This window comes from Nycticebus coucang, chromosome X, assembly GCF_027406575.1.
Source record: "Nycticebus coucang isolate mNycCou1 chromosome X, mNycCou1.pri, whole genome shotgun sequence".
Taxonomy (NCBI): Eukaryota; Metazoa; Chordata; class Mammalia; order Primates; family Lorisidae; genus Nycticebus; species Nycticebus coucang.
The window spans coordinates 5580108-5593270 of NC_069804.1; the positions used below are offsets into that span (position 1 = coordinate 5580108).

General features: G+C 42.2%; 1 protein-coding gene across 1 annotated transcript; it reads left to right on the top strand.

Annotated features, from left to right (window-relative positions):
- The first annotated feature begins 11605 nt into the window (after positions 1 to 11605).
- On the top strand, positions 11606 to 13149 carry LOC128577311 (uncharacterized). Its single transcript, XM_053579490.1, has 2 exons — positions 11606 to 12174; positions 12229 to 13149. The coding sequence occupies exons 1-2, from the start codon at positions 12139 to 12141 to the stop codon at positions 12880 to 12882; spliced, it is 690 nt and encodes a 229-aa protein (XP_053435465.1). The 5' UTR covers positions 11606 to 12138; the 3' UTR covers positions 12883 to 13149.
- The last annotated feature ends 14 nt before the right edge of the window (positions 13150 to 13163 follow it).

Here is a 13163-nt window from a genome sequence, read left to right on the forward strand (position 1 = left end):
TTGTTGTCTCAGATCCAGTCTTAAACTGGCTAATAACTTGCTTCATAAATGTCACTGTATGTTAGCAAGGAAATCGGCAGAGAATAAATAGCTCATCACACAAGCAAAGAAGGGGTACTCAAGAATGACATCTTGAAAAATTAAAGGCCAAGGTCATGAGGGAGGCATCTCACACAAAGACAAGCAGAGGCATTCAAGGAGCTTAATTATTTTCCCAGTTAGGGGGTATCCTAAGTTTGTTTAAGGAAAATATTATTATTTTTGGTGACTTACTTTGTGGCCCTCGGTACAGTGTTCTGGCATCACAGCTCACAGCAGCCTCAAACTCTTGGGCTTAAGTGATTCTCTTATCTCAGCCTTCCAGGTAGTTGGGACTACAGCTACGCTGTGCCCAGCGCAATGCCCGGCTATTTTTTTGTTGTAGTTGTCATTTTTGTTTAGCAGGCCCGGGTTGGGCTTGAACCCGCCAGCCTCAGTGTATGTGGCCGGTGCCCTACTCACAGAGCTATGGGGACCAAGCCAAAATTCTTTATAAACTTGATAGCGCAGCTAAAGCAGGACTGTGCTCAGTCACTGCCTTGAACAGCGCCGGTAGATGCTAAATCTCTGTAAGGACTCACACCACTCAGGTCTACACTAGGAACACATCAATAGAACACTAGACACACTTTTCTGTGCTAATCACCCAGAAAATTATTTCTTTCCCAATGGCTGGAGATGATGATATTAGAAATGATTTAGTTTTCTAGAGTGGGAAATGAATATACCTTATAGCTTTAATCCTCAGCTCCACTTCATGAGTGAATTACCTTGCAAATCGCATGAGCTAATTGTGCCTCAGTTTCCTCAGAGGCAAGACATGAGGATGTTAAAGGAACCCTGTACCACTGCAAGGCGGGCATGCACATGGAAAAAGGAAAGGCCCAGGCGTGTATGTTCCTAAAAAGCCTAGCATGTGATCACAACGTGATAGGAGCTAGACCACCTAGTTCCGCAGAAAATTAGAGTTGCTTTGTGATTTTCGGGTGCTGACCAAATGTGAATACCTTGTACTAATTAAGAGTGCTTCCCATGAGTTTCTCCCATGTCAGCAACTGTCCTGTCTCTTTGCCTTTCTTCTCTGGGTAAGCGCTTTTCCACAGGATGGCAGGAGTGGTGGTGCTCAATGTTGCCTTCGCATTAGACAAAGAACACACAGACCTGAGTAGCAGGGAAGGAACGGCTCCCTTCAGGGATGAAGGCTTTGGTGGTTCAGTGAAATCTGAAACAAACCACAGACCCAGGAGGAGCCACAAAGTCCGAACAGGACCCAGACCAAGTCAGATGCACCTTGGCAGACCACAGGCCAAGAACAACGTCTGAGTGGGTAGAGGACAGGGAGAGAGCCTGCAAAGGTGTAAGACCCGTCGCTGGCCCTTCAACTGAAAACAAGAAAGTCATATAACAAGGAAACCACGTCTTTAAAAAGTGACAAAGGAAGCTCTCAGACCAGAATTCAATAGAGTAGTGAAATAGACATTGTCAGACCAACAACTAAGACGATGGGTGGCCATCAGACCCATGTACTCCAATGTTAAATGGCATTGTTGAAAAGAATGATGAAAGTCCATTGACGGCAAGAATTCTTTTTGTTTCTTTGCATCATGAACTCAGTTGTGCTGTCCCCCACCCCATTCATATATGAAAGCCCCAAACCGCAACACGACTGTGTTAGGAGGTAGGGCCTGCAAAGAGGTGACTAAAGTAAAATGAACTCACCAGGGTGGGCCCTAATCCAAGAGGATTGGTGTTCTTATAGGACATGATTAGGACACACACAGACGGATGACCACATGAGGACACAGTAAGTACATGCTGACACTTGCTTTATGAAGAAATAGGTGTTCTTTCTCATCTTAAAGAGCTCTTCATAATGCATTTTGAATTCAGACGGAGTGCATGCTACTTCTTCTATGAAGTGAATTTTGAGAACACGCCTTGTAAAGGACTTTGTGACTTAGGCTGAAAATAAGCAAGATGTGTGTTATCAGTGGCCCTTCTCAAGACTTCACCCTTTCTCTGAGGGATCAGAGAACATGACGATTCTTAGAGGTTTTTAAATACATTTTTTTTTGTCCTAGAGAAATACATTATTAACCTTGGGATAAATATTTAGAAATACTTTAATGAAAAAAAATTCACTTCATATGCCACATCATTGAAATCTAGGTAGAACTTGAAAAGTACCAGCATTTGCAATCAAGAAAAAGCAAGGTATTTATACAAAGGTGATATTTCTAAGTTTCAAAGCAACTTTGTGACAAGCCCCTACCAAACTCTTGGAGAGAGGCAATTACTTAATTGTTGCGTGACCGGAGACGCAAACGAGCAGCAGCTTTGCTGTAGGTGTAAACTCGCTCCTGTAATTATTAAGTCAAGAAACAGATTATACACCGTGGGATGGCACATAGCAAAGTTCTTTTTTTTTTTTTTTTTTTGTAGAGACAGAGTCTCACTTTATGGCCCTCAGTAGAGTGCCGTGGCCTCACACAGCTCACAACAACCTCCAACTCCTGGGCTTAAGCGATTCTCTTGCCTCAGCCTCCCGAGCAGCTGGGACTACAGGCGCCCGCCACAACGCCCAGCTATTTTTTGGTTGCAGTTTGGCCGGGGCCGGGTTTGAACCCGCCACCCTCGGTATATGGGGCCGGCGCCCTACCAACTGAGCCATAGGAGCCGCCCCATAGCAAAGTTCTTTATTCCAAGTTTAAGTTTTATACTCTTCCAGTCACGTACACACCTAATCCATTATCTATTAGCTGAATTTTAACTCGAAAGGAAATATTTATCATATCAATGTAACCACTTGTGCAGTAAATCTCTTCCTCTAAACAGTGACTAGTTTTCCAAGCAGGGCAGAAAGACGAAAACAGCTATAGGGGAACAGAGTTAATAGAAGAATATCTTCAAGCATTCACTCAGTTTACTCAGTATGAAGTAATGACTGTGACCTTCCTTCAGGGCAGAGCACCTATAGACCTCTGACGATATGTTGTTAACATATGTCAACCCTCTGGCCGTATCTCTGAGGAAGGGCGGCATGCCCTTGGATCTCAGGCTTCACGGGGTGTACTGCTTCAGAGAAAAGGCCTAAGGAATTTTACAATTCCAAAAAAGCCTAACTCTGCGAGTAACCCGGGGGGGGGGGGGGGTCCAAGCGTCTTAAGCCTCTGGAAGAAAAGCATGTCATTTTAAACTCACACTGAATTTACTTTGTGTGCTTGATGTAGGATAAGTTTATTTCTAAATATTATCCTACATTAATCCTTTGAGAACAGCTAGGGTCAAAGGATGCACAGAGAAACCTAGTTAATTCAAGGAGCAAGGACATTGGACCAGGCAGCACGATGATACCACTGCAGACGTGATGTCCTGTAGATGAGATGGTTGGCAATTTAATACGCAAACTGTATTTCTTAATTAAATCTAGATAACAATTTTCTTTTTTTTCTGATGCAAACAGGTAAAACCCATGGAAATATCCTGTGGCTAATGAAGGAAAAAGAAACCCTGGTGCTCTGTGTATAAGATGTTATCTATTCAAGGGATTCACTGAAAAGCCAGAAAATTTTGAGATGTCCTGAAGATATGCTTTCAGAGACAATGTGTGCTCTTTAATTTGAAAATATCTTTACCAAGATACTTTGTAAACCAAGTATCTTCAAGTAAGAAAAGCGCTGAAGAATAATACATTTTTTTTTAAACTTCATTTTATTTATTTATTTATTTGAGACAGAGTCTCATTCTCCCTGGATAGAGTCTTGTGGCGTCAGAGTGCATACAAACTTCAAACTCTTAGGCTTAAGTGATCCTCTCCTGAGTAGCTGGGAGTAGAGGCACCTGCCACAACAATTGTGTTTTTTTTTTTGCAGTTTTTGGCCAGGGCTGGGTTTGAACCCTCCACCTCCGGTATATGGTGCTGGCGCCCTACTCCTTTGAGCCACAAGCGCCGCCCTTTTCCCTCCATTTTTGGTAGACATGAGATCTCACACTTGCTCAGGCTGGTCTCAAATTCCTGAGCTCAGAAAATTCACATGCCTTACCCTCCCAAAGTGATAGGATTATGGGCATGAACCACAATCCCCAGCTGAGACTACTACTGACTTTCCTACAGTAATAATCCCTTGGTCTTTGACACTACACCACTTTCTCTATACAGAAGATAATTCTAGAGACCGATTTTGTGGGACTCAGGTAAGAGGGCCTCGCGTGAGATCAAGGAGCTTCCAACTACCCTTGTGGAGTACAGTGTAGATGGCGGGCAGAGCAATGCTCAGCGCAGGAGTTAATCCAGATAGGCGAAAACTCACTATTTTTCCTTATAAAACTGGTGATAACTGCAGACTTGTTAAGGTTTAGAAAAACATGGCATTTTGCATGAAACAAACAGGAAGTGCAGTCTGCAGATGCTGACTACATTGCCGAGAAGCTGCGCTCCTCTCCTCCAGGAAGGGATCCTGCTGAGGATGAAACAGGCACATCTTCCATTGAAACCCCCACACTTCACCCAGGACACGGGAGGTAGGAAGCAGCTCTAATAAGTAGTGATTAGGAAGTTCTCACAAGTGCTGTGCACACTTCACGGGGGCGGGATTAAGGAAACACTAATGTTCCATGACTCAGACACCCTCCTTCACCACAAAGCCTCTGTGGAGCCCACGACACGAGCTGCCCCGGAGGGCACCATGACACAGACTCTGCTGGTCACTGTGTGTCCCTCACAGGACACACGTTAAATGAGTGGAGAAAGCATCTGGGTGCCTTTTTAAGCTCTGTAGGCCCATGTCATGGTGCTGTATATGTCTACCATCATCAAGCTCTAAAAATCATGACTTGTGCAGGTCGGTAGCACCACAATGTGTGAAAGTCATTGGCAAGTGTGGAAGAGTAAAAAAGACTGTTATGTGCTCCACAGACAGTATTTCTCATCTGTACAAAAGTAGAGTTTGGCTGCAGCCTTCGTTAAAACAATCTTAAGGTCGGGCTTTTGGAGCAAGATGGCGGCTGAGTAACAGCTTCCTTGCATCTGGGCACCGTGAGTCTGGGGAGATAGGACTCCAGGCATCTCTGGCTGGTGGGATCTCCCTATAATCATCCTTGTGAGGATACAGGGAGTCAGCGAGAGACTTCTGTACCCCAAGAGGAGGACTAGAACAGTGGAAAACTGGCAAGTGGTCACGTGTGTTCAATCAGTCTACATCCTCCAGCAACTGTAAGTAACTACAGTAGCAGCAAGACCGCAAACCAGAAAGGCCTTACCTGTGAACTGTTTTGCTGTCTTTGGACTTGGCACTCAGCTGAAGTGCCTTGGGGAGAGACTGAGCGGGAGTGCGGAGAACTTTGGCCGTTGTCTAGGGCCCCAGTCTGAGCCGCTGAGTCAGACGGAGCTAATAGTGTTTGGCTGTGGGCCACAGGGAGCCATTGTGAGTGATCTGCCCCCGCAAGCTCCGCCCTCAGGGTCGCAGAGCAAGAATCTGGCGGGAGTTGGTAACCCAGCAACAGAGTAGCCTAAGGGTGGGGTCTGAGCCACCTTGCAGGCCTAACCCTCAGGGGCAGAGTAAGACCAGTTTTGGCACAATGGGTAAGTGGATAGCCACTTCAGCAGTGATTCCAGCGACAAGCACTTTCCTCGGAAAGCTTCTGCTCAGCAAGTTTACAAGTTCAAAGTGCCTTTTAAGAGGGCTGAAGAGAGATTTAGGGTGTCTACCTGCTGGGGTTGGAGAAAACTGCAGCCTCCAGTCATATCAGCACTGTGATTAACGCTCATAACCCAGAAGACAACCTGTTGCCCAGACAATATTCAACAATATACATACTGCTTTGTTTTCAGTTGTGTTTTTTTCTTTTTCTTTTTTTCTGGTTTGGTTGTTTTTCTGTTTATTTTGATGTTGTTGATGTTGTTTTGTTTTTTAATTTCAACCTTTTCTGAACAGATTTTTTTTTCTCAATTTTTCTAGAGTAATTATACTTTCCCGTTGCTGCCTTTTTCAATAACTAGAACTTCATTTTTGCTAGTGTTTCTACTGTTATTATTTGGTTTTTCACCCAATTTTATCCCGTAAAGTTTTCTGTTTGCTTGCTTTGGTTTGATCTATAGCATTTTTGTCTTTCCTCTCTACTTGGTGGAGGTGGGGTACTGTGTCTGACCAGGTTAGCAAAGAGCTGCTGACCTCAAGGGAACCACCCAACGGGGCACCCAAAGAAGGTGGGGTTTTTTTAAGGTTATGTCAAAGTACCCTAGTGAACACCTACATTGCTCTGTCTCCCTCATTCTGTGCTTCTCTTCATTCTATCAATATTCCTTTTACCCACCCCCTCTCCTTTCTCTCTCTATTTTTTTTTTTTCTTTTTGCTCGTTCCTCCTTTCTTCCATCCCCTTCTTGCTCTTCAACCTTCCCATCCTTCTGGTCCTGTACCAAAGGGACTCATCGAAACCTTAGCCCACAGGCACGAGAACTTAAAGAACAACAGGAAGTGAAAGGACAACTAGGGCAAGGAAACAGATAAAAGAAATCACTCATGAGGAAGAATCAGCAGAAAACTCCAGGCAACATGAAGAACCAGTCCAGAACAACCCCGCCAAGGGACCATGAGGTAGCTACTGCAGAGGATTCCACCAATAAACAAATGTTAGGAATGACAGAAAGGGAATTTAGAATACACATGATGAAAACAATGAAAGAAATGATGGAAACAATAAAGGAAACTGCTAATAAAGTGCAAAATAACCAAAATGAAATCCAAAAATAGAATCAAATAAGAGATGAACGATATGGAAGAATATAGAAAGGATATAGCAGAGCTGAAGGGACTGAAGCAGTCAATTAGGAAACATAAGATGCAATGGAAAGTATCAACAACAGATTAGAACATGCAGAAGAAAGAATTTCTGAGGTAGAAGACAAAGTTCTTGAGATAACTCAGATAGTAAAAGAAAAGAAGAGAGAGAAAGCAGAACGTTCACTGTCAGAATTATGGGACTTTATGAAGCGTTCCAACATACGAGTTATAGGAATTCCAGAAGGGGAAGAAGAATGCCCCAGAGGAATGGAAGCCATACTAGAGAATATTATAAAAGAAAATTTCCCAAATATCACCAAAGATTCGGACACACTGCTTTCAGAGGGCTATCGGACCCCAGGTTGCCTCAACTCTAACCGAGCTTCTCCAAGACACATTGTGATGAACCTGTCCAAAGTCAAGACAAAAGAAAAGATTCTGCAAGCTGCCAGGAGTAAGCGCCAGTTGACCTACAGGGGCAAATCCATCAGAGTGACCGCAGACTTCTCTAATGAAAGTTTCGAAGCAAGAAGACAATGGTCATCTACCTTTAATCTACTTAAACAGAACAATTTCCAGCCCAGAATTCTGTACCCTGCTAAGCTAAGCTTAAAAACTGACAGAGAAATCAAATCATTTACGGATATACAAACATTGAGAAAATTCGCCACAACAAGACCAGCTCTACAGGAAATACTTCAGCCTGTTCTGCACACTGACCAACACAATGGATCAGCAGCAAAGTAAGAACTCAGAAATTAAAGGACAGAACCAAACCTCCACACTGATGCAAAAGACAAAACTAAGCAATGGACTCTCACAAAATAAGACGAATAGAATACTACCACACTTATCAATTATCTCAATAAATGTTAATGGCTTGAATTCCCCACTGAAGAGACACAGATTGGATGACTGGATTAAAAAACAAAAGCCATCCATCTGCTGTCTGCAAGAAACACATCTGGCTTCAAAAGACAAATTAAAGCTCCGAGTCAAGGGTTGGAAGACAATTTTTCAGGCAAATGGAATTCAGAAGAAAAGAGGAGTTGCAATCTTATTTTCAGATACATGTGGATTTAAAGCAACTAAAGTCAAAAAAGACAAAGATGGTCACTTTATATTGGTCAAGGGAAAAATACAAAGAAGACATTTCAATTCTAAATATTTATGCACCCAATTTAAATGCTCCCAGATTCTTGAAACAGACCTTACTCAGTCTGAGCAATATGATATCTGATAATACCATCATAACAGGGGACTTTAACACTCCTCTTACAGAGCTTTAACACTCCTCTAACAGAAATTAAACAAAGATATACGAGATTTAAATGAGACCCTAGAACAACTGTGCTTGATAGACGCATATAGAATACTCCACCCAAAAGATAAAGAATATACATTCTTCTCATCACCCCATGGAACATTCTCCAAAATTGATCACACAAAACAAATATCCTGGGACACAAAACAAATATCAACAGAATCAAAAGAATTGAAATTTTACCTTCTATCTTCTCAGACCATAAGGCACTAAAGGTGGAACTCAACTCTAACAAAAACGCTCAACCCCACACAAAGGCATGGAAATTAAACAATCTTCTGTTGAATAACACATGGGTGCAGGAAGAAATAAAACAGGAAATCATCAACTTCCTTGAGCATAACAACAATGAAGACACAAGCTACCAAAACCTGTGGGATACTGCAAAAGCAGTTTTGAGAGGAAAATTTATCGCTTTAGATGCCTACATTCGAAAAACAGAGAGCACATCAACAAACTCACAAGCCATCTTGCGGAACTGGAAAGAGAAGAACAATCTAAGCCTAAACTCAGTAGAAGAAAAGAAATATCCAAAATCAAATCAGAGATCAGTGAAATTGAAAACAAAAGAATCATTCAGAAAATTAATGAATCAAGGAGTTGTTTTTTTTTAAAAAGTAAATAAAATAGATAAACCATTGGCCAGACTAGTGAGGAACAGAAAAGTAAAATCTCTAGTAACATCAGAAATGATAAAGGGGAAATAACAACTGATCCCACAGAGATACAAGAGATCATCTCTGAATACTACCAGAAACTCTATGCCCAGAAATTTGAAAAGGGGAAGGAAATGGATCAATATTTGGAATCACACCCTCTCCCTAGACTCAGCCAGGAAGAAATAGAGCTCCTGAACAGACCAATTTCAAGCACTGAGATCAAAGAAACAATAAAAAATCTTCCAACCAAAAAAAATGCCCTGGTCCAGATGGCTTCACTCCAGAATTCTATCAAACCTTCAAGGAAGAGCTTATTCCTGTACTGCACAAATTATTACAAAACATTGAGGAAGAAGGAATCTTCCCCAACACATTCTACGAAGCAAACATCACCCTGATACCAAAACCAGGAAAAGACCCAAACAAAAAGGAGAATTTCAGACCAATCTCACTCATGAATATAGATGCAAAAATTCTCAACAAAATCCTAGCCAATAGATTACAGCTTATCATCAAAAAAGTCATTCATCATGATCAAGTAGGCTTCATCCCAGGGATGCAAGGCTGGTTTAACATACGCAAGTCTATAAACGTTATCCACCATATTAACAGAGGCGAAAATAAAGATCACATGATCCTCTCAATAGATGCAGAAAAAGCATTTGATAAAATCCAGCATCCTTTTCTAATTAGAACACTGAAGAGTATAGGCATAGGTGGCACATTTCTAAAACTGATTGAAGCTATCTATGACAAACCCACAGCCAATATTTTACTGAATGGAGTAAAACTGAAAGCTTTTCCTCTCAGAAATGGAACCAGACAAGGTTGTCCTCTGTCACCTTTACTATTCAACGTAGTGCTGGAAGTTCTAGCCAATACAATTAGGCAAGACAAGGAAATAAAGGGAATCCAAATGGGAGCAGAGGAGGTCAAACACACCCTCTTTGCTGACGTCATGATCTTATACTTAGAGAACCCCAAAGACTCAACCGCAAGACTCCTAAAAGTCATCAAAAAATACAGTAATGTTTCAGGATATAAAATCAATGTCCACAAGTCAGTAGCCTTTGTATACACCAATAACAGTCAAGATGAGAAGCTAATTAAGGACACAACTCCCTTCACCATAGTCTCAAAGAAAATGAAATACCTAGGAATATACCTAACGAAGGAGGTGAAGGACTTCTATAAAGAAAACTATGAAATCCTCAGAAAGGAAATAGCAGAGGATATTAACAAATGGAAGAACATACCATGCTCATGGATGGGAAGAATCAACATTGTTAAAATGTCTATACTTCCCAAAGCAATCTACCTATTCAATGCCATTCCTATCAAAATACCAACATCGTACTTTCAAGATTTGGAAAAAATGATTCTGCGTTGTGTACGGAACCAGAAAAAAACCCATATAGCTAAAGCAGTTCTTAGTAATAAAAATAAAGCTGGGGGCATCAGCATACCAGATTTTAGTCTGTACTACAAAGCCATAGTGGTCAAGACAGCATGGTACTGGCACAAAAACAGAGACATAGACACTTGGAATCGAATTGAAAACCAAGAAATGAAACTAACATCTTACAACCACCTAATCTTCCATAAACCAAACAAGAACATACCTTGGGGGAAACACTCCCTATTCAATAAATGGTGTTGGGAGAACTGGATGTCTACATGTAAAAGACTGAAACTGGACCCACACCTTTCCCCACTCACAAAAATTGATTCAAGATGGATAAAGGACTTAAATTTAAGGCATGAAACAATAAAAATCCTCAAAGAAAGCATAGGAAAAGCACTGGAAGATATTGGCCTGGGGAAAGACTTCATGAAGAAGACTGCCATGACAATTGCAACAACAACAAAAATAAACAAATGGGACTTCATTAAACTGAAAAGCTTCTGTACAGCTAAGGAGACAATAACCAAAGCAAAGAGACAACCTACACAATGGGAAAGGATATTTGCATATTTTGAATCAGACAAAAGCTTCATAACTAGGATCTATAGAGAACTCAAATTAATCCACATGAAAAAAGCCAACAATCCCATATATCAATGGGCAAGAGACATGAATAGAACCTTCTCTAAAGATGACAGACGAATGGCTAACAAACACATGAAAAAATGTTCATCATCTCTATATATTAGAGAAATGCAAATCAAAACAACCCTGAGATATCACCTAACCCCAGTGAGAATGGCCCACATCACAAAATCTCAAAACTGCAGATGCTGGCGTGGATGTGGAGAGAAGGGAACACTTTTACACTGCTGGTGGGACTGCAAACTAGTACAACCTTTCTGGAAGGAAGTATGGAGAAACCTCAAAGCACTCAAGCTAGACCTCCCATTTGACCCTGCAATCCCATTACTGGGCATCTACCCAGAAGGAAAAAAATCCTTTTATCATAAGGACACTTGTACTAGACTGTTCATTGCAGCTCAATTTACAATCGCCAAAATGTGGAAACAGCCTAAATGCCCACCAACCCAGGAATGGATTAACAAGCTGTGGTATATGTTTACCATGGAATACTATTCAGCCATTAAAAAAAATGGAGACTTTACATCCTTCGTATTAACCTGGATGGAAGTAGAAGACATTATTCTTAGTAAAGCATCACAAGAATGGAGAAGCATGAATCCTATGTACTCAATTTTGATATGAGGACAATTAATGACAATTAAGGTTATGGGGGGGGAGGAAAAACAGAAAGAGGGACGGAGGGAGGGGGGTGGGGCCTTGGCTTGTGTCACACTTTATGGGGGCAAGACATGATTGCAAGAGGGACTTTGCCTAACAATTGCAATCAGTGTAACCTGGCTTATTGTACCCTCAATGAATCCCCAAGAATAAAAAAAAAAAAAACACAATTTTAAGGTCAAGTTATCCTACGGGGAAACTAACCTTGATGTCCTTTAGACATGCATCAAGCCTCTTTGTCCTGCCCAGCAAAATGACTTACTGACTGGAATTACTGACCTAAATTCATGGAAGGACAAGACACACACCAATCAAATAGGCAACCTTTCATCAAGAGGCTTTATTACTGAATGTGAAGCCACTATGGTTCACAGAAACAAGGACATACCTTTTACAGGTTGAGTCCCTTCTAGGTCAACAGAAAAAGCCAGTTAGTCACATTTATATCTCACATTTGTTAGAGGATTTTTTAAGAGAAAGGTAAGATTGTGACACTCATCCAAAATGAAAAACATGTCAAAAGATTTTATTGAACTTAATCAAGTGGTGAGGGCAATAGTAAGACGTTACAACTGCTGTGGAGAAGTCACAGGCCGACCCACAGACAGCCTGTTGGGAATGCTGATATGAGTGTGCTGAGTGAAGGGAGGCCCATTCCACAGGCTGATGGGAATGCTGTGATGAGTGTGCTGATCAATGGGAGGCCCACCCCACAGGCTGATGGGAATGCTGATATGAGTGTGCTGATCAATGGGAGGCCCACCCCACAGGCTATCGGGAATGCTGAAATGAGTGTGCTGATCAATGTGAGGAGGCCCACCCCGCAGGCTATCAGGAGTGGTGATATGAGTGTGCTGATCATTGGGAGGCCCATTCCACAGGCTGATAGGAATGCTGATATGAGTGTGCTGATCAATGGGAGGAGGCCAACCCCACAGGCTGATGGGAATGCTGATATGAGTGTGCTGATCAATGGGAGTCCCACCCTGCAGTCTGTCAGGAATGCTGATATGAGTGTGCTGATCAATGGGAGGCCCACCCCGCAGGCTGTCAGGAATGCTGATATGAGTGTGCTGATCAATGGGAGGCCCACCCCACAGGCTGTCAGGAATGCTGATATGAGTGTGTTGATCAATGGCAGGCCCACCCTGCAGGCTGTCAGGAATGCTGACATGAGTGTGTTGATCAATGGCCGGCCCACCCTGCAGGCTGTCAGGAATGTTGACATGAGTGCATTGATCAATGGCAGGCCCACCCTGCAGACTATTAGGAATGCTGACATGAGTGTGCCGATGGAGGGGAAGCCCACCTGGGATGACCAGGGTACCACACATATGTGCCTCTGCTTTGCCTGCTGCTTCTGGAGGTGAAAGGAGCCCCAGAAAACCAAAGGGCAGAGACCCCGGGAAAGTTGTGCCACACAGTGCCCCTGTGCTCTGTTTTCATCATTTTCAGGATTTTTCTCTAACAAATCACAAATTTCAAAGGCTGAGTAAATCCATAAAAGGAATTAGTTATAAAAGTGTATTAATGTCTGACAAATATTTCAAGTGTGTTGTGGCTCTTGGCCTCATCAAGTACATATCCTGAAATCAAATTCTGCTTCCACCAAAGAAATGTAGAAGATCAGTGTGCTTAAGAAAAAGGAGTG

What these genes read in the sequence shown, in the direction of transcription:
- LOC128577311 (XM_053579490.1), top strand. Translation starts at nt 12,139, where the DNA reads ATGAGTGTGCTGAGTGAAGGGAGGCCCATTCCACAG. An exon ending in AAGGGAGGCCCATTCCACAG is followed by an intron (nt 12,175 to 12,228) that starts GCTGATGGGAAT and finishes CCCACCCCACAG; the next exon opens with GCTGATGGGAATGCTGATAT.